This window comes from Myotis daubentonii, chromosome 1 (assembly GCF_963259705.1).
Source record: "Myotis daubentonii chromosome 1, mMyoDau2.1, whole genome shotgun sequence".
Classification (NCBI taxonomy): domain Eukaryota; kingdom Metazoa; phylum Chordata; class Mammalia; order Chiroptera; family Vespertilionidae; genus Myotis; species Myotis daubentonii.
In genome coordinates, this window is record NC_081840.1 from 132,198,494 (window position 1) to 132,220,178 (window position 21,685).

The 21,685-nt window shown below is 43.1% G+C and overlaps 1 protein-coding gene across 2 annotated transcripts in view; it reads right to left on the reverse strand.

Moving 5' to 3' along the window:
- Positions 1-21,685, reverse strand: part of RSU1 (Ras suppressor protein 1) — a 202,819-nt gene that overhangs the window by 153,730 nt on the left and 27,404 nt on the right. For both annotated transcript variants that reach the window (XM_059660219.1, XM_059660211.1), the window contains exon 4: positions 3,845-3,965. In XM_059660219.1, the coding sequence (XP_059516202.1) occupies positions 3,845-3,965 (121 nt within the window). The remainder of the gene's footprint in view (positions 1-3,844; positions 3,966-21,685) is intronic.

The window sequence follows — 21,685 nt, forward strand, 5'->3', positions numbered from 1 at the left end:
CTTCCCCCACAGTGGGCACGAACATCTACCTCCATCTACACGTGTCCTCAGGGTCCCCTGAGCACTGCCACTCAAGATGTCCAGAAGAGGTTACAGTAGGGGCAGTGGAAGAACAGATCTAGGTTTGAAGTCCAGCTCTAGCACCTGCTCCAATAACTTGCAGAAGTTATTCAGCTTCTCTGAGACCCAATTCCTCTTCATCTGTAATATAAGACTAGCAATACCTTCCCGGCAGGCTCACCAGGAGGATGAGAGAAAACACGTGAAGCGTTTAAGACAATCCGTGGCTCCTGAGTGGGTTCTTGAGAAATGACAGCTATAACTACAATTGTATTTCAAGAGGAGGTTTGAGAGGAATTCTGACTCAGCCCCAAAGAGGCAAGCTCACCTTAGGAGAAAAGATCACAGTAGAAACCTCAACTATCAAGGATGGTTTTTCTATTTGCACCAAACCAGCTTACCCTAAGTCACTCCAAGGTTGTGGCTCAACCACGCCAAGTGGCATCAATTCTTTGTTTGCATGTGGACATTTTCCACCTGCGTACTGGAAACGGGAAAACGCCTGCATATGACGGAGAAACTTACAAAATCAGATTTTTTTTTTCCTCTTCCTCAAAAGCCACAGGAAAGCCCATACTAATGCTTCCCTTTTGAAACATTTGGATCTCTGGAGGTGCTCCTGGGCTCTTCTTAATTCAATAAAACCTTCTCACCTCCACAGTGACCGGTTCATACACTTAGCAGGATAAACATCAAAAACCCAAATCCATAACACTCAGCGCTGTGCTTGGTGAAAACTCCTAACTGTTCATGAGATGAGCTCCAGCCTCTCATAGCGGAAAGTTATTCCAGACAGCTGGCCACGGTCCTCTGGAAATGTGATCATCCTTGAAATAATTACTAAGATGTAACCTTTGTGGCTTGACATTTTTTGGAAAATAACTCATAAAGTGAGCCACATTAAAAAATTAAGAACATAACTCAACTTTCCTTTACTTATTCAGATGGCCTAAAAGTCCTTTCACCGGAATATACAGCAAATAGTACTATATAAACTTGAAAAGCAGAGTCTGGTGGAGTGTGCCATTCAGATTAGGCACGCACGTGGCCTAACTGTCGCATCTCATTTTATATATTTTCATTCAGGCTGCTTAGTCTAAGGAGTATGCTCTTTATATCTTGCCTTAAACAGAACTTTAAGTATAATTTCTTATGCCATTGAGGACAGAAGTATCCTTTCTTGAAACCCATCTTAATTCTTTCCCAGAAAACTAAGAATTTAGTTCAAACTTTGACAATCCTATCTATGTAGCCAGATAATTAAATACAGAAAACTTTACACAATCAATAAAGCACTGAGAGCCAGAAATATGCAAACAGCTCCCAGGACAATAAAGAGGTGACTTGGACACATTCAGTAAAAAGGAACCTTTACAACTCCATCCTGAGGCATCTGGAACCCAGCCAAACAAATTCTGAGCTCAGGACTTTCCGAGACCTGGCTCCACCTGTATTTCTATTTCAGCTGCCCACAGCAGATATCTAGGTATCAACCCATCTCATCCGTATCCGTCTTGCCAGTTTTACCTCCTCTGTATTTTTCACATACCATCCCTCCCTGCCTCCGTTCTCACTGCCCAAGTTCACCAGGAACGTTAATTTAGCATTCTGACGAGGCTCCTGACCTCCAGCCATACCTCCTTGTAGCCTCTCTTCACACATCCTTCATACAAAAATCTGAACCCATATTTTCCCGCCACTCCACTGTGAAAACTCTTCAATGGTCAGCATGATAAAATTGGAGCTCCTTTATTTGACACTCAGGCCCTTCATTAGCACATTGACTCCTTGCTGATGATTTATTTGTTTACAGTCTACTTCCCCAACTGTGATGTATGCCCCATATGGGCTGGATGGCCACTACCTACAACACAGCCTGGTACATAGTTGGAAGCCCAAGAAATACTCATTAAATGAACAGCAGAGATTCATGCTCCTCTTCTCCCCTCTTACCATACCATACCATCCCTCACATTTCATACTCAACAACACCAAACCACCTGTAATGCCCAGAACATGCAGGACTCTGAGCTTTCAAACATGTCATTCTCACAATCAGAGATGTCTTCCCACTGCTTGGAGTCTGAGAAATTCCTTCTGATGCATCCAGTCTGGGCTCAAATACTACCCTTGCCGGATCTCTTTCCCTGAGAATCTTCCCTGTAGACTACTGTGCCCCTGCGCCCTCTCCCACTGCACTTCTAGAACCTGCCACACATCAGTGACCCAGCTGTACACTGTCACTGTTCGCTAACAGCCAGCTTTGCCCCCATTCTTACCGCCAGGGACTGTAATTTTCACCATTGGCCCCCAACAATAGCAAAGTTCTTGATGCAGCATAGGCACTTACATAGTCACAAAATAAATGAATTAATAAAAAAAAAACCCACAAAAATGGTGATGATAATAGTTAATACTTATGTACCGCTTACTATGTGCCAAGTAGTGTACCTAGCACCTGATATGTAAATAACAACTAATTTAATACAGGAACAAGTTAATAGTAAGAATATATCTAGTTTTATATATCTAGTATATGTATCTAGCTTTAGATTCTTTACAGATGCAAATTAAATAGTATGACAATTTTCAAAACAAAGATCTTTTCTTTGGGTATATAGCCTCCATATTTATAGGGGGAAATCCCATCCGACATAAAGTGTTCTTTCCCCTCCTTTAAACACTACCTCCCCTTTGACATTAGAGAAAAAAATGCTCATGGATCTTAAAAATGTTCATCTCTCAACCAGAATGAACATCAAAATAAAGAGTGTCTCACCAAAAACTCCCCGTGGAAAGAATGAACTAAACTAAAACTCATTCCATGAATGAGATTTTTCTCCATGATTGCTTCTTATTAAATTGATAAATACCTGGCCAGCTTCTATTACCACTCCATGTAAATCACTACCTTACTAGAGCATTTAATGGCTATGATTTCATGAATATATTACTTTGCACAGTGAATAAAGCATGAGTGGGCACTTTTATCTGAGAGCTATAACAATGAAGCTGGCATTCAGAAGCCCACGTTCTGGGTGCTATCTATGATGTCTGATGGACAGGGTCCTCTGCCTGGCATGGCCCCTAACCATAGGGGCCATTGGGAACAAGTCACTTCACCTCTTGGAAAGGGCTTGGCTTCCTCTCCTGGACATGAAAGCAAGAGTGCCTGCCTGCCCTCCCCTGTAATGGCTGAGAGGGCCAAAAGCTGGCATGAGGGCTTTGAAAACTATCAAGTAATACACAGAGCAAGGGATTATTCTTCATTGACACCTGCTTCTGCAACCTCCACTGAACCAAACTTCCCCTCTTCATCTTTGTATAAAGACAGACAAGATTAGAATCTCCTGACTACATAAAAGAATTGCAAGAATCAATAAAGCCATGGTAAGAAATGTACCCTCTCCTCAGAGAAGGAAGGTGCTTTGTGAACTACCTCTGCTTGACACAGAGAGCAGAGTCCACACATTACAACTGGCCCGAACAGTTACAGCTAAGCAAGTAAGTCCCTTCAGGATCAATATCACTGAAATAAAATTTTATTGGAAACAAAATACAGTAAAAAAACACACAACCCTTACTGCACCAACAATTAGCTTCTCAATTAGTTCTCAAAGAGATCTGGGCTAATGTAGGCCATTGTAAGGATGTATTAAAACAATAAAACTTTCAAAAAGCCTAAAACACAAAAGGAAATGAGGAATCAGCTCCTCCCAGGCGGGAACCCCTGCCCACACCACAGCCCTCCACCTCCTCCTCGCTTCCCTTGCCCGACACTCACCCGAGGTTCAGGTGCTTCAGCTTCTGAAGGCTGCTGATCTGCGTGGGCAGCTCCTCAATCTGGTTATTAAAGAAGTTAAGCACTTCCAGATTCTTCAGTTCTGCTATGTTTGCAGGCACAGCTAAAAGACAAAAATGCTGATTATGAACTCAGGAACCTCACTCCTCACAGGGAATGCCAGCAACACACTGTATTTTTCTTCACATGAAGGAGAACCATCCAATATAATCATCTAATTCACGTATACTTACATTTTGTACGTTTTTCCAAGATTGTAACTCACCACTGAGTAGAAAGGGAAATGTTTATTCAAAAGGCAAAGAGAATGTCTGTGCCACAAACAGCCTATAAGTGCATATTACGAAGCATATAAGCTTTATAATCGTCATACAATGTCTGATAAATGCACTTTCCTTCCTTTTGGTCTCCTTGCAGCAAGCGAACTCCAAGTCCCATTCTTAATGATACGTTCATCAAGCTGTGTCAATACTCTGGTATCTGAAGAGCTGTTCTCTTCATATTGCACTAAATCACAATTTAAGTTCAACCTTAAATGATAAAATTTTCAACCTACCCAGTCTCTTATTTTGGCCCTGACCTTTGCACTTGATCAGTACACACACATACACACACACACACACACACACGTTATATCAGCTTAGCAACAGATCAATGCATTGTTATTATACAGAAATAGGAAAAACCAACTCAGTAGCATGATAGGAATACTCATAGGCAGGTCAAAGGTTAACATATAACAGACAGGGCCTGACAGATTCTTCCTTCCCTACAGTATACCTGCAAATACAAATTTAAAAGCAAAGGCTTCACCCCGACCGGTTTGGCTCAGTGGATAGAGTGTCGGCCTGCAGACTGAAGGGTCCCAGGTTCGATTCCGGCCAAGGGCATCTACCTTGGTTGCAGGCACATCCCCAGTAGGGAGTGTGCAGGAGGCAGCTGATCGATGTTTCTCTCTCATCGATGTTTCTAACTCTCTATCCCTCTCCCTTCCTCTCTGTAAAAAATCAATAAAATATATTTAAAAAAAATAAAAATAAAAGCAAAGGCTTCTTTATCTCAGAAGTACCAACTCTTGATTGGTAGCAGAAATACTTCCCATAGATTGTACTTCATGTATCCATTTGCTGATTCAAGTTTTCTATAAATATTTTACTGGCCATGAACTTATTGTCCATGATTCATACAAACCCCAATCCCAAGACTATGCAGGTAACTAAAGCCATTGACACGGGCCTTGGGCACAACACAAGAATTCTGTCTCATGTCAGTACATGTACTTTCCATCCCACCAGTTCCCTCCAGCGAATGCTCCAGACTGCGGAGAAAACCGAGGAGCACCTTTGCTTAGTACCACTGCAAAGGTGTGTGTGAAATCCCAGACAGACATCTAAAATACTTACACAGAGTGCCATTCCAAGAACTCCAATGTGTAACTGCGGGGGAATAAGTAAAGAGGACAGGCACACTGTTCAATCTAGTCTGGGGTCATCATTTCAACTTTATAAAATGTCTAAGATATCGATGACAGGATTTCTTTGAAAGGGAGGAGGCTTGGTAAGACATAAGGGAAATGCTGTCCTTGGAGGAGGGGACTGTGAAGAATACAAATCATTCTAGACTAAGGGACGAGGAAGCAGTAATCCAGATGGAAAGTGAGCAGGGCATACAGATTTGTTTCCGAAGTGGCTGGTGGTAGGGATGGAGACAAGAGGACAGATTTTAAGGGGATAATAGTGGCAGCTGGGAAACCACGCTCTTGGACACCAATATGAATGCATGTGAGCCCTGCCTATACAATTTGACTACAAAAGCACATTTTTAGATGTGTAGTCAAAAACACACTTTTATGCAAATGAATGGTATTCACTTTATGTAAATGATCCTGAAGAAAATCAGGCTGTGCCTGCTGAGTCGCCAGGTGTCAGCTTACCTTTTCTGAACCTGGACCATGAAGTATATGAGCTCCACAGATGACAACATTGCTCAGAGGCCCGCCCGTTCTCCTGTTCCCCCTCCAGCTACCACAAAGTTTCTCTCCTGCCTTCATCTGATTAGTTTGAAGAGCATTAAAGAAACTTAGTGCAACCAGGAGAAAATGATGATCCCAATTTAGCCACAAACCAAGAATAATGCAGCCAGAATTACTGCTGCCTTCCCAAAGTTACTTTGCCAATGCAATTAAATGTTGGTCTGAAGGTATCGCCTTTTTGACAGGATGAGAGATTATTTCACTCTCCTTGCTAAATCAGTCCAATTTAAAGCCACAAATTATGCGAAATGTGATTTAGGGCCCTGTTTTGTGGACACAAACAATAACCCCACATTCAATTTACTAAACCTCTTCCAGCCTTTTGGTGTGCATGTGAATTGTGTGTTTAAGACTCCATTCAAGCTAGACAGGGGAAAAAATTACACAGCTAATATTCTCCCTAAACCATAGTTTTTCCCATGGCCAAAGTAAAAAGCAAAAGAAATTAACACTCAGATCTGTGTGGATGGGATAACATTCGCTCTTTCAACCAATATTTGGCGAATGCTTATTATGTGCATAGCACTATACCTGTAGCACCTAGCATTTCAATACTTTGAGAATAAAGTAAGAGAGGCATACTATTTAAAAAAGTAATCTACAAAAGGAGTAGTCGATAAATGGAAACAGGCCTAGAGCTTAGAAAACAAACTACAACAAAACTGCCCATAAAAAATAACCAACTAACATAATAACTTGTGCAATAACTAATTTATGAAACGCTATCATGAAAAGATGGCAGCAATATGTCACTGGTCAGAATATTCTGGTGGAATTTTTCAAGATACCTATGTGACACATTAGCAAGGGTAGTATTTTAAACTATTAACTAAACAATGAGCACCTGTATATTTCTTATTATGGGTTTGTCATGTTCCTTTCTCATCAATCTGTCCAGATTCTGACTGTGATCCCAGCAGTACATGTGCGGCTTGTAGACAACCCCGAACTTAGCACACTGATGAGAGGCAGCATAACATAGGAACACAGGAGGCCCTCCTGGCCACCCGGGCTGGCTTTGGCCTCCCCTGATCAGCCCTAAAATCTCAGTGTGTCCTCACTCAACTCAACCTCTCTAGGGCTCTGCTTCCATCAGGCTGAAGTGAGAAGGCCAGATTGTGACCATTTGTAAACTCTCTACCTCCTGGCTTTGACATTTATGATTCTAAGAAGAGTTGGACTATGAAAATCAAGGATATGGATTTATATAATGCAACAAACCGGGCCCTCAATCAGGAAGCTCAGTCATGTAGAACTTTGCTTAGGACAAAGAATTTATTTTTTTAGTATCATTTTCTGCCTAGCTATGATGGCTGCTTTGATTCCGGTAGCTAGATTTGGGAGAAAAGTCCCTGAGTACTCTCATGTGTCCTCTAGCTTCTAAATGCCACCTCTGCTCAGGTCACAGGAGCACTGGGCACATTCTAAGTCCAGAGCCTCCACTGTGTTTTAAAAAGGTGACAAAGATGTGATGATGTCACCCCCAAAACTATGCCCCAAGACAGGTCTCAAAGCATCTTCGGGCAATCTAAGAATCTGAAGGCTACTCACGCTAGAGTCCCGTCTCCTCAGGAATCTCATGCAGGTCCACACTCAGCAGTCAGCCCCCCACCCGTTTTTGGATGGTTCCACAAGAAGCCCAAAGTGCCTAGCAGGACTCAAAAGTGGGGGGCACAAAGGGGACTCACCTAATCTCCTACATTAAAGTCTCCTTAAAAAGCTCCCTCAGGCAGAAAACACTCGCTGGACACAGAGGACAGACCTGAGCTCCACCTGTAAGAAAACTCTGACCCAGCTCTATTCCTGAGTAAGAGCATGACTTCCAGAAGCATACAGATCTGTCCTCATCAGTTACATTTACAGCAGGCACTGCTCCCAGGCCCTGCGCAGCCGAAGAGCAGGCCAGAGTCAGTGTTACACGCAAGAATATGCTGCCCCAGCAGCCAGCAAGAGCGAACCACCTCCTCCAACCGAAGAACCTAATAAACTATTGTACTAGTAGTAACAACCGCAGATCACTCTAGGAGCATTTTATTCTGAAATATAAATTTCATAATTCCACAACCAATAACTTATTTGTAAAGCATTTTAGGAGTTTATCCACACAATAATAAATAGCAGGGTATGCTCTGGGGTGCGCTGTCCAATATGCAGCCACTAGTTGAATTTAAGCCTAGATTGGGAATGCAAATTGGTCTAGTCACTACAGAAAACAGATGGAGGTTCCTTAAAAAGTTAAAAATAGAACTACCATATGATCCAGCAAAATTTACTCCTGGGTATTTAGCCAAACAATCTAAATGTCCATCGACAGATAACTGATAGTTTAGCAAAAAAAAAAGAAGGAAAAAAGAAAATCCTGCCATTTGTAACATGGATGGACCTTGAAGGCATTATGCTAAGTGAAATAAGTCAGACAGAGAAAGACAAATACTGTATAATGTCACTTATATGTGGAATTTAAAACAACAAAAACAATTCATAGAAAAAGAAATCAGATTTGTAGTTACCAGAAGCAGGGCTTGGGGGGATGAAGGAACTGGATAAAGGTATTTAAAAAGAAATAGAAAAAAATCAATAAATTTATATCTAGATTAGTTGACATTAAGTAAAATTAATAATATAACTCCTTGGTCACACTAGCCACATTTCAAGAGTTGGTAGACACATTTGGCTAGTGGCGACTGTCCAAGGCAGCACAGATACAAAACACTGCCATCGTGGATACCTAGGAATAAACTTAACTAAGAAGGTAAAGGACCTGTACTCAGAAAACTACAGGACATTGAAAAAAGAGAGAGAGGAAGACAAACAAAGGAAGGACATACCGTGTTCATGGATTGGTAGAATCCACATCATTAAAATATCCTTACTACCCAAAGCAATTTATAGATTCAATGCAATCCCCAATAAAATACCAACAGCATATTACACAGACCTAGAACAAACTTTCCAAAAATGCATATGGAATAAAAAAAGACCCTAAATAGCTATAGCAATCCTGATAAAGAAGAACAAAGTTGGAGGGATCATAGCAGCACAATTTATAATAGCTAAGATTTGGAAACAGCCTAAGTGTCCATCAGCAGATGAGTAGATTAGAAAACTGTGGTACATCTACACAATGGAATACTAAGCTGCTATAAAAAAAAAGAAGGAATTTTTACCATTTGCAACAGCATGGGTGGACCTGGAGAGCATTATGCTAAGCAAGATAAGCCAGTTGGAGAAAGATAAATATCACATGATCTCACTCATATGTGGAATATAATGTATAACATATACTGATGAACAAAAATAGATCCAAAGACAAAGAAACACTGAACAGTCTGCCCAACCACAGAGAGAAGGTGGGGTGCAGGGGATAGGGGGTAAGAGATCAACCAAGGACTTGTATGCATGCATATTAGCATAACCAATGGACACGGACACTGGGGCAGTGGGGACTTGTCTGGGGGGCGGGTGTGGCCGGGGAGGGTGTCTATCAGGGAAAAAGGAGACATATGTAATAACTTAAACAATAAAAAATTCATCTTAACATGTAAAAAAAAAAAACAAAAAAAAAACACTGCCATCACTACAGAAATTTCTAGAGTGCTGCTCTAAAGCAGTGTACAAACCTCAAGTGCATCATAGTTACCAGAGGGCTTGTTCAAACACAGACTGGGGGTACTGCACAGTTTCTGATTGAATAGGTTTGGGGTGGGGCCTGAGTCTTCAGGACATGCTGATGCTGCTGGCCTGGTGACAATATTTTGGTTCAGAAAACTTTTAACTCATGGTGACATCAAAATCATTAACCTAATAGACATGTCCCTTACCCTGCACAATAATGCTGAATGAGATTATAGCAATCAATCTTATCCAAATTAAGACTCCTCTGTCACTTCAGTGCTACTGAACCCGCAGGATGACAGTAAAACACAAAAAGGACAGTCTAGGTGGCCAATGCATCCGACCTAGAGGCTTCCATCTAACCATTCCCAATGGACTTCACTTCCCCACACAGATCTCTAAGGTGAATCACTATGGAGGAGCATGGTGAAAAACAAAACTGAATTCCGTAGTCCACGGCATTAAGTTGCTCTGCAGCAACTTCATCATGCCCAAGGGTGGCCAGAAGGTGAGGTGCCCTTTGTTGTACTTCTGGCCTTTGAAACATGAGCCCTAACTGTAGAATCCTAGGAGACAGTGACAGCAGACAGGCCAGCTGGGTGCAGCCGATCAGAGGCGGGGCTTTTGGAGCAAAAGCATCTTGTGGCCCCTGAGGCAAAGAAACAACACTGTGAAGAGTGACAGGCTCTGGCAGCAGCAGGCACCACACAAAACATAAGGACAGGAGCTCGCCAGCGTGCAGCCCACAGAAGGGCCGGTGGGGCACGCATGGGTCTTGAGAGCCGTATGGTCGGCACCAGCAGTCAGGTCCCCCTCAGCTACAAAAGGGTGGTAACAGACCAGGCACCATGTTACCACCCACAGCTCCCGGGAAGCCAGAAGCTGCTCAGAACACATGTAAGTTTTTGTCATAAGCATGGGCACGAAACCTGGAGGTGAACTCCATCACCACCTTCAGCAGCCTTCTGAGCAGTTAGAAGTACTCTCTGCCCCTGCCCAACTATTTCTGCAGAAGCACCCAGACTGTTTTTAGCTCTGGTGATCCCTGCAAAGGAGGGGTGCTAGGCTGGGACATGAAAACCAGGAATGCTACCCACATGCCTCTTTGAAAACCAGAATTCATGGTTCAGCCATTGCCCCCTTCACGGGAAACCAGGGATGGCCTGGGAAGCACCCTGTGAAGAAGAGGAACCCTTAATGGGAAGCAAAGGCTGAGAGGAGCGCACAACCGGCGGTGGACTTGTTCCCTGGGCTGCGATGGTGAAACACTGCGAACATGTGCCCATTTCCAGGGACAGCAGTGTTACAGACCCAAGGGCCAAACAAGGCCTGAAGATACCGTATCTGGGATAAGGTAAAGCAAAATGCAGTGACTAGCACGCTGCCCCAAATCTGACATGGCTTCTATGAATGCGTCATTCAAGACATCTACCTTACTGCAGAATGCTAGCTCTTTGCACATAAAAATGCTTTTAAAACACTTCAATTATTGCCTCTTACTGGTTTGGTTCAGTGGATAGAGCGTCAGCCTGCGGACTGAAGGGGCCCGGGTTTGATTCTGGTCAAGGGCCCATGCCGGGGTTGCAGGCTTGATCCCTAGTAGGGGATGTGCAGGAGTCAGCCAATCAATGATTCTCTCTCATCATTGATGTTCTCTCTCTCTTTCCCTCTTCCTTCCTCTCTGAAATCAATAAAGATATATTAAAATAAAATAAAATAAAAATAAAACTTCAATTATCTAAAAAAACACACAACAAAAAACATGAAGTGGAGACAGACTCATGGATACAGAGAACAGGCTGACAGCTGTCAGAGGAAAGGGTTGGAGGCTTGGTGAGAAGACTAAAGGAATTAAATAAATAAAATAAAACTCATAGACACAGACAATAGTACAGTGATTACCAGAGGGAAAGGGGGGGTGGTGGAAGGTAAAACGGGGTAAAGGGGGGAAAATGGTGATGTAAGGAGAATTGACGTGGGGTGGTGAACATACAATACACTATAAAGATGATGTATTATAGAATTGTATACCTGAAACCTATATAATTTTATTAACCAATGTCACCCCAATAAATTAAATTTAAAAAAATATTTTTGTCTGTTTTCACAAATAAATATGCCTGGTCAGATTTTCACATGCTTCTGTTGACTTAAAAAATATTTTTAAACTTATAAAGCTTTAAATTTTTTCCTTTAACAGAGAAGAATAAAGTAACAGAGAGGGCCTGTAAAGGATATTAAAATGAGATAGGGTTTTTAGATTCCTAAGTTACACTGCTAACAACAAAGTGATTAGAAAAATTACAAAAATCATGAGAATACATGAAAATGAGTGAGATTATTCATCATACATACAGCGGGGAGGAAGACCATCTAAGAGAAAATGGTGAAAGCAAACACTGCTTTGCCTCAATATCTGATGAATGGGATACTGGATAGCAACCACCCGCCTTTGCCCTGAATGAGGCAAGGTAGGAAGTAGCAAAATAAGCGGGACTACATAAAACATGACTTGAGACATTGTTGTCAGAGTGAAAGGACAGTCCTTTGGCTCCTCAGCCACAATAGCTAGCAGACATAGTCTATTCACACCACAGGGCTAATGTCTAGACTAATTATACAGATGCCAATCCTTTCCGCCAATTAGGATCATAGTCTTGAATGCCATTTCAGTGATAACATGTAAAAGAACCTCTTCATGCTCACATACAAATAATTAAGCTCTTCAGAATTTCATGCAAATAAATTCATTTGTACTTATAGTGACTAATGGCTTTTGTTTTCTGGCCAAAAAAACACAAGGTAAATAATGAACTAATGATATGTTAGCATAAGAATTTGAAGTTCAAAAGTATATACTAATGATAACTTTGCAGATTTTATGGGATTTCCCCCAAAGCAGGTATTAAAACAGTGAATTACAGTAGTTATGGGTTATTTAAAAACATAAAGTTTATGAAACAGTAAAGCAAAATCTCATTTAAAATGATCTGCATGGTCCTCAAGGTAAAAATAAAGTTGCAAAATATCTAAATATCCAGCCTGTAAGAGCCAGCACCCCCCCCCAAATATTTATCAGCTTTATAAATAACAATAGTAAATGCTACTTTCGTTTATTCAGCAGTATTTACCAAGTACTCACACCTACAAGTACATACTTACTGTATTCCATCATGAGCCTCCTAAGATTCTGCAGCTTAAGTAATTTTAACCAAAAATATCCATGACTTAATTCACTACAAGAAAAAAAAATGATCCTACTCTTTCAGCAACAATGAGAATAATCAATTATACAAAAATTAGGTGGAAAAGTTACAAGTAAGCAGTAGGCAGATTTTTACAGCATAAAGTCAAACATGCAAAAATATATGTCCCTGGGCTATAAAAAGTATACACACAGAGCCAAACAAATCTAAAAAGCTGAGGAATCTCAGAGGGAAGGGTGGGGGAAGAGATTAACCAAAGAACTTCCATGCATAATCCATGGACACAGACCATAGTGCCGTGAAGGCCTGGGGAGGAGGTAGGAGTGGGCTGGAGGGGCTCCATGGGAGGAAAAAGGGGACATTTGTAATACTTTCAACAATAAAGATAAATTTAATTGAAATTACACTGCCAGCAAGGCCATGCAGCAATACAGAACTCAATAATTTGGGAGGAGATTTGAAGAAGCAGCACTAAGAAGAGGAAATGACATTCGATAACCTGGAAGGAAGTGACATCTGGTGAAGGGCAAGAAATGGATAGGAGCTCCTCTAGGAAAAAATACCTAAGAAGTTCTAGAACATGAGAAAGAGTGAGAAGTAAAAGGAGAACATGGAAAACTTCCACTCCATCAATAGGGGTGCAAGCTCAGTCATAAAAAATGGCTCTGTAGGCTCTCAAATAAATAAATAAATAAATAAATAAACAAATAAACAAACAAATAAATAAATGTAATTACAATATATTATTTTATACATGCACATTCTCAATCCTTGATTATTATTACCATTAAGAGGGAGACAGTAAACAAGTCAAATTCTCACACACACCCACACGCTCTGCCAGTAGTATCTGCCTTCTTTCACAGCTAAGAGTTATTTCAGCAAGAGTTATTTCAGCAAGTTATTTCACACTGGGTTGCTGAGCTTCCTTCCTTGCCTTATGTTGGATGCTGCGGAAGGAAGTAATTACATGAGGAAGGAAGGAAGGAAGGCTGGGGGTGGAGGGAGATGCCCACTGCTGGAAAAATCCACACAGTAGCTTTGTTAACTCCTTCTCGGGACCTCAGGAATTCTCCCTGCTCTTCTAGTTGAACAAGTGAAGACCCAGGGCCAATGCTTCACCCAAGGAGCTCCTAGATTTGCCTCAGTGGGCGTTCAAATGCACACACACAGCATTGGCAGAGGCGGCAGGGGAATGGCAGGCAGAGCCATACAAAGCCGACCCCTTCCCCTCTCTTCACCGCCGCCACTCCCCCCCCGCCCCCACAACAGCCTCTCCTTATAGAATCACTTTAAGTCTTTTGCTCCCATGGATACAGAGGAGGGTGTCAATAAACACTAATTCTTTTCTCCCCATCCTTTCACCCTGAAGTCATGATATGCTTGGAGAGTGGTCCTTCAGAGTCTGTACGCTGTGGGGTGCCTTAACTACACTCTCTAGTGCTGGCTCCCGGGCTTCATGGAGAAAGGTGAGGATGCTTCTCAATTTCTTGAAGGAAGGGCAAGATTTGGAGAGAGGGGCAGGCAATTCTGATCAGAGAAGAATCAGGTGATTAGGCCAGAGAATATATAGGCAAGATAAAAGGGTAAAGAAACAGCAAAAAACGAGACAAAAGAGGATTCACTAAAAATAGCTGAAAAAACGGTCCATGAGTTTAACTACTGGTCAACCATATAAGAGTGGTGTTCTGTCATATTAAGTAACAAAGAGAAAAAAAAAAAAAGAAATGGGAAAGAGATTCTCAAGGTTTTATTGGAGTGTATATATATATATATATATATATATATCCTATCTAATAAAAGAAAAACATGGTAATTGGCGTACGACCGCTACCCTTCCCATTGGCTAATCAGCGAGATATGCAAATTAACTGCCAGCCAAGATGGCGGCCAGCAGCCACACAGCTTGAAACTAACATACGTCTTGATTGCTTCAGTGACAGAGGAAACCAACCTTCCCTGCCTGCCTTGCAGGCCTCTGAGCCTGCAGTTTGAAACATTGTTACAAATATAGAAGCTAAACAAAACCCCAGAAACCTGCTTTCAGCGAGCCGGGGATCTCAGAGCTGGAGTTGATACAGTGTTTCGATTATAGAACGAAACAAACCAGATACCTCCATTCAGCAGCTGAGGCCTCAGAGCTGGAGCCAGAGCTAAAGCTGGCCCAGAATAAAAAAGAAAAAAAGGAGCAGTTGGGAGCTTCAGTCGGCCTGAAAACAGCCCTCAGCCCCTCACCCAGACTGGCCAGGCACCCCAGTGGGGACCCCGACCCTGAAGGGTGTGTGACCAGCTGCAAACAGCCATCATCCCCTCACCCAGGCTGGCCAGGCACCCCAGTGGGAACCCCCACCCTGATCCAGGACACCCTTCAGGGAAAACCAGCCAGCCCCACCCATGCACCAGGCCTCTATTCTATATAGTAAAAGGGTAATATGCCTCTCAACACCGGGATCAGCGTGACAGGGGGCAGCGCCCAAACCCCCTGATCACCCTGCGGCTCTGTGTGTGACAGGGGGCGGGGCCACAACCTCCCTATCGGCCCTGCTCTGTTCGTGACAGGGGAAGGCGCCCCAACCCCCAGATCTGCCCTACTCTGTGCCTGATAGGGGGGAGCTCTCCAACCCCCTGATCACCCTGCGGCTCTGTGTGTGACAGGGTGCGGCGCCCCAACCCCCCCACCCTCCACAGGCCCTGCTCTGTGTGTGACGGGGTAGAGCCATAACCTCCCCATCAGCCCTGCCCTGAGTGTGACAGTGGCGGCGCCCTAACCCCCTGATCGGCCCTGCTCTGTGGGTGATAGAGGGCGGCGCCCCAACCCCCTGATCCGCCCTGCTCTGTGTGTGACAGGGGGCGGTGCCCCAACTCCCCTATCGGCCCTACTCTGTGAGTGACAGGGGGGAGCTCCCCAACCCCCTGATGGGCCCTGCTCTGTGCGTGACAGGGGGGAGCTCCCCAACCCCCTGATTGACCCTGCTCTGTGCGTGACAGGGGGCAGCGCCCCAACCCCCTGATTAGCCTTGCTCTGTGTGTGACAGGGGGTGGCGCCGCAACCTCCCCATCGACCCTGCCTTCAGTGTGACAGGGGGTGGTGCCCCAACCCCCCAATCGGCCCTACCCTGAGCGTGACTGAGGGTGGCATCGCAACCTCCCAATCCGCCCTGCTCTGTTCATGACAGGGGGCGGCGCCCCAACTCCCCAATCGGCCCTGCTCTGAGCCCGACCAGGGGCTGCACCTAGGGATTAGGCCTGCCCTCTGCCACCCGGGAGCAGGCCTAAGCCAGCAGGTCGTTATCTCCCGAAGGGTCCCAGACTGCGAGAGGGCACAGGCTGGGCTGAGGGACTCCCCCCTCCCTCCCGAGTGCACAAATTTTTGTGCACCGGGCCTCTAGTATACACACACACACACACACACACACATTCCACTATTCCACTCAAGGTTACCAATTCTTATTTAATCTCTTCTTTAAATTTAAAAATTTTAATTGAAGCAGACAAGTGGTGCTTATGAACATTTTTAAAAAACTATCAACAATGAACTTCACATGACATTAAATATCATCATTTTAAAGATTGTACAATTTCCAGGAAACACTCCTTTAAGAAATAGCATCAGTATATCCACACTACAAATACAGAGTGGGGCAAAAGTAGGTTTATATTTGTTCATTTGGAAAATACTACAATAATTTATAGATAAGACAAAGACAAGATAATAGGTACTCACAATTATAAACCTACTTTTGCCCCACCCTGTACACTAATGTTATCTTTCCCCTATTCTAGTGTTTCTAAATCAGAGCTAAATGTACCCCTAAAAAATGCATGGATAATTTTAACAGGATCCACAAACTGGTTGAAATTATAACCATTATGTACACACTTCTAGGAATCATGAACACAGCTTTCACCCTATCCTATATAATAAAAGCCTAATATGCAAATTGTCCCCTCAATCCGGAGTTTGACTGCTTGCTATGATGTGTGCTGACCACCAGGGGGCGACACAGAACATGGTGGGCATCGGCAACGCAGTACTGGCAGTGGGCGGCAGAAGCGCTGCCAGCCCCGATGAGAGTGGGACTGTGGCAGGATGGTGGAGCAGGTGAGCAGGTGGCACCAGGCCAAGGCAGGTGCGAGCAGGGCCCGATCACCCCGCCCAGTGCCTTGCCGAAGGGGACCAGAGGCAGTGGGGATGGGGTTGCCGCCTGGCTCCCAGGCGCTGAGGGAGCCAGGTGGGGGCCCCATGACTCAGGCAGAGGGAGGGCAGGGGGGTGGGAGGCCAGAGGCCCGGGTACTGCCCAGGGCCCAGAGGTCAGCTGGGACCTGCCCTTCCACACCAGACGCTCGCGCTTCAATCGCTGGCCAGGCCCAGGGACCGCACCTGTGCACAAATTTTGTGCACTGGGCCTCTAGTTCTTTATAAAGGTCAGTGAGTTATGAAATGTTAAGAAGAGCTGTTCCAAAAGAATGTTGTATATAGGCAAGTGGGGCACCTCTTAGATATCCTCTCCCAGCCTCCTCAACACTACACACCTGTGTACACACAGACACACACACACACTACCTAGGACCAAGAGATGATTGAACATACATTTTTGCTATTAAGTCCATTTTGTTTGAGAGTTCTATTGTAAATAGGAAGAGAAACCCTCTTCAGCATCAGCTCCCCCAAAGGACCTAGTTATGATTTGGAAAGGGACAGGTTCAAACTGCCCCCACGTTATTTACTCCACAGCCGACCAGCATTCTGGAATTAACACGATGGAAGTCTTCCACTTAGAAATACACTGCGGAAGGATTAACATTCCACACGTAGCTAGCTTCCTCTTAGCACAGAGGAGGACTCCAAGAAAAGGGATTCCCGAAGAGGTCCACTGTGGCTGGTGGGGGTGGCAAGAAAGACATCAGTCTCTGAGCTGAGGACACTATACCATTGAGAGCCTATTTCTCCAATGTCACCCACTGACTGGGACTGTGTTGGCCAGGCCAACAGATTCTTTTACAGGATGACTTTGCATGCCTCTTACTACAACCAAAAATGACACCAAACTGCCAACTATAGGCAGCATTTTATGATAACCTAACCCACGGGTACCATCCAATAGTGTGTAAGTCAAAGCTGTCTGACTCAAAAATGCTAGGTATATATTTTTTTCAAATCCAGTCTTTCAAATAATGGCATGGTAACAAACTGATAAGTGCACACTAATTAAAAAAATAAGCTATTGATCAAAGCCTCTGTATTATAAATACATTTATACTTTGTTAAAATGCAAACAACAAGTTGTTTTGACATTGTCCCAAGATAAATTCATGACAGAGAAATGATTTATTTTGCATATTCCTCCTCAGTTTAATTTCATACAAGCCATGCACAAGAACTTTTGCATAAGGGCATGACAAATAATCTGTGAGAGAGGAAATAACTAGAGACTTTGGAACAGGAAGGTGTTGAAAGACTGGTGAAGGTCATCCTATGAATTGGAATAGTTAAGTTTTCTCATTCATCTCAACAATCAATTATGTCTATAGGAAAGCGTTTCAATTTATTATGCTTTTAAAAAACTGCTTAATTTTCTTCATTATAATTGGATCTGCATATTGGGAGAATGAATTATTTTATGTAGATCATGGTGCTTAATTCATTTATAGTAACACTTATGGAAATCCCATCAATATGTGCATCTGCATAAAATTTCAAAACATTACATTAGCTTCTATGTACTTAGAACATTATCTTTGATAAAGAAATTATTGAAATCACTAAAAAAACCCCTAGCATTTCTTGTTCACTGTAATTTCAAATTCATACATCAGCTAAGTAATAGGAAATAATCTGTTTTAAAAAACACACGTTTTGCCATAAAACCTAAGTTTACTGCCTGTCTAGCCATTTCCGATACATTAAATGACAAGATATGGTCCCATTAAGGCCTGAAACTGCAGGCAAAACTGCTAATACCTCAAGAAAAGGTTTTACATGGCAGTTAAAAGTTCAAAGTATAAAACCTAACAATTATATTCAGAGACCCGCACTTAGAAAAGGTTTACACAGAGTGAACTGCTAACGGTTCGCACAGAGCAAAAAAAGATACCCTTCGTATTTCTTGCACAAAATGATGAGTGCTTCATCCCCGATATACATGGGTCACAAAACGAAAAAAATATTGTTGTCATATTTAAGGTTCTAGCAATGTCTACATATGGATTTTGCTGTAAGAATAAAATTATCTTTAATATTAAGTAAAGCTTCATGTTAGAAAATTAATGCCCAGGGATTGCTCTATTACTGATGCAGAATATAATTCATTTCATAATGTACAGTGTTTTTTCTTAGACAGTGGTTTTTGGTAGAAGAATCAGTATAAATATGCACAAAAGGCACATTCCTAACTTATTTTTAAATTCAATCTGATTACATACATACATACATATTTATTCTAAACTTTCTTCCACAGGAGGAAAATCATATATACTCAATACAAAATACTGCAGAAGGCAATAAAATCCTTCCAATGGAAAGATATTGGAAGGAAAGTTTCTAACTTGAGAAAGTAGCCATCATAACACTAAAAAAATGATGTGTGAAAATGAATGTACAATTTTAGGAGCAAAACAGAAAAATAACATAGCTCCTTATAGAACAGTCTACTTTAATTATGGTAAACTATACATGTAAAATGAAAGAACAACATGCCCTGTTGAACAGAGCTGAAAAGCTTGGAAAAAATTTCATCTGATACCATTTTGGTTTTTAATCTTTAGTTAGGCCCAAGACCAGAAAGGGGGGAAAAATACCTATCTCAACAGTGACCTCTAGTGGACAAGTGTTAAAATGGCTGTTTTAAAAAAACTTGTCTAAGACTGAAAAGGAGTAGGAAAACACAAAACTAACGCTTCCAAACACTGTAAGAAGCAAGGATAAGATTAAAGAGTAGATTAAAAGACTTAGCTAACACTGGCTTACAAGAGGGGGTAATCACAAAGGCAGCAGGTGGAGGATCAGGGCAGAGACTGAGGAAGACAGACTGGAATAACTGCTATGTTTCCTTCTTTAGAAGCCCAAAGCCAGCCCTTGGAGGTATCATCTTGGTCTGCTGGGACTTGGCACAACTCATCAGCTACCAATCCAATGCTCCATCGGCATTAACTGAGTACCTATTTCATGTTCACCATACTTTGGGCACTTTTGTCGGGGGTAGGATACATAGCATCCGACAGGGCTCCTCCCCTCAAGAAACATCTAAAATAGTTAATTATATGAAGAAATTAGCAACTAATTTGGGACCTTAAATACAGAATATAAAACTAACTTTAAGTGACAGAGTAATGGGCCTAGAAGACGAAGACGTGAGGCCGAGGGTGGTAAAAGGAGGCCCACGAGGTCGCTGGGGAAGAACCATGAGCGGCTCAGTGTGGTGCCAGGTGCCCTCCCTGCGGATCCTTGGGTGTCTGTGAGGAGCGCCAGCCCGCACGCCATTCCTCAAGTCTGAAAGGGCCCCAATAACTACAAAGATGATATGACACCAATTTCCAGGACATAAGGTGAAGTTTCTTTACAGCTCTCACAGTCCAGCACGTTTGAAATGGACCCATGAGTTAGAAACAGAAGTTTGTGGTGACCACGCCTATTCAAGCCCCTATACTGGGAAAGCCTGCAAAAACCGTCCAGTTCCTACACTGACCATTCACCTCAGGCCAGCTTTCCTCCCCGTCACGGACTGCTTCCTCCCATCAGCTGGTCTATACAGGTATTACTGGGAGGCCACTGTGTGTTCAGCAAGAACAGGACATGAAAGAAGACTAGGACACAGTCCTGCTTTCAATAAAGCCTAAGATCTGTTTAGAGAGAGAGAAAGATGAAACACGCGGACAAGGATGTGTGACACTGGTGTAAAGAATCTATGAACAGCCCTGACCGGTTTGGCTCAGTGGATAGAGCGTCGGCCTGCGGACTGAAGGGTCCCAGGTTCGATTCTGGTCAGGGGTGTGCAGGAGGCAGCTGATCGATGTTTCTCTCTCATCGATGTTTCTAGCTCTCTGTCCCTCTCCCTTTCTCTCTGTAAAAAATCAATAAAATAAAAAAAAGTATGTTTTTTTAAAAAAAAAGAATCTATGAACAGTAGGAGTTTGGGGAAGAAAGATTTCAAGTTGGCCAGGGTAGTCAGGGAGCCTGGAGGGGAGGGTGGGGGCAAGGCCACTGCAGGATAGAGAGTAAGGGACAAGGTAGCCTAGAACAGAGCAGGGCTAGGCACCTGTGGCAGCACATAGTGAGGAAAGGCTGGCTGTAGGATGGCGGCCAGAGCAGAGCTGGTTTGGAAAGGCAAACAGCGCCTTCTACAGTATATGTGTGGTATCACAGGGAAAGTGGAGTTTCTGAAGGGTTGGTCTGGTGGTGAACCTCATCTTTACTCTGAAACCATTCCCATTGGGCCAGAAGGGAAACTCTCCGTTGGGTTCCGAGATCGTACCTGTCCAGTCATAGCAGAAGGAAATGGTCCAGTGGCTACTCTGCCTCCCACCTCCTGGACATGCATGCATCTAGGAAAGTGGCTGCAGGCAGGGCCATTTGCCACTGACTTCCCAGTTTCCAAAACCCGTCAACATTGCCCCAGTGCCCCAGGTTTAAATTTCAGTAATGTCACTGTACTAATGACGAACCTCTATCAGTGATTACCTTGACAATTTTGAAATATTTCTATGAACTGTAATTTAGAAAGCATCAAGGATTTAGAGGAATTTAAGGACCATCAGCCCACTTTCACCTTCCTCATGGCCTCACTTGTACTGTTGAGTGGACCTGTCAATATCAAAACTAGCAGCAGGAAAAGAAAGTTAACACAACATCAGTGTCCCCACAGATACTGACTCAAATGCGTGAAGTCAATCGGTGTCCCTGATCAGGGCCCCACTTTTAGTAAGCCAGTCATTCATCCCATAAGTCCACAGCAGGGATTTTAGAGACCAGTG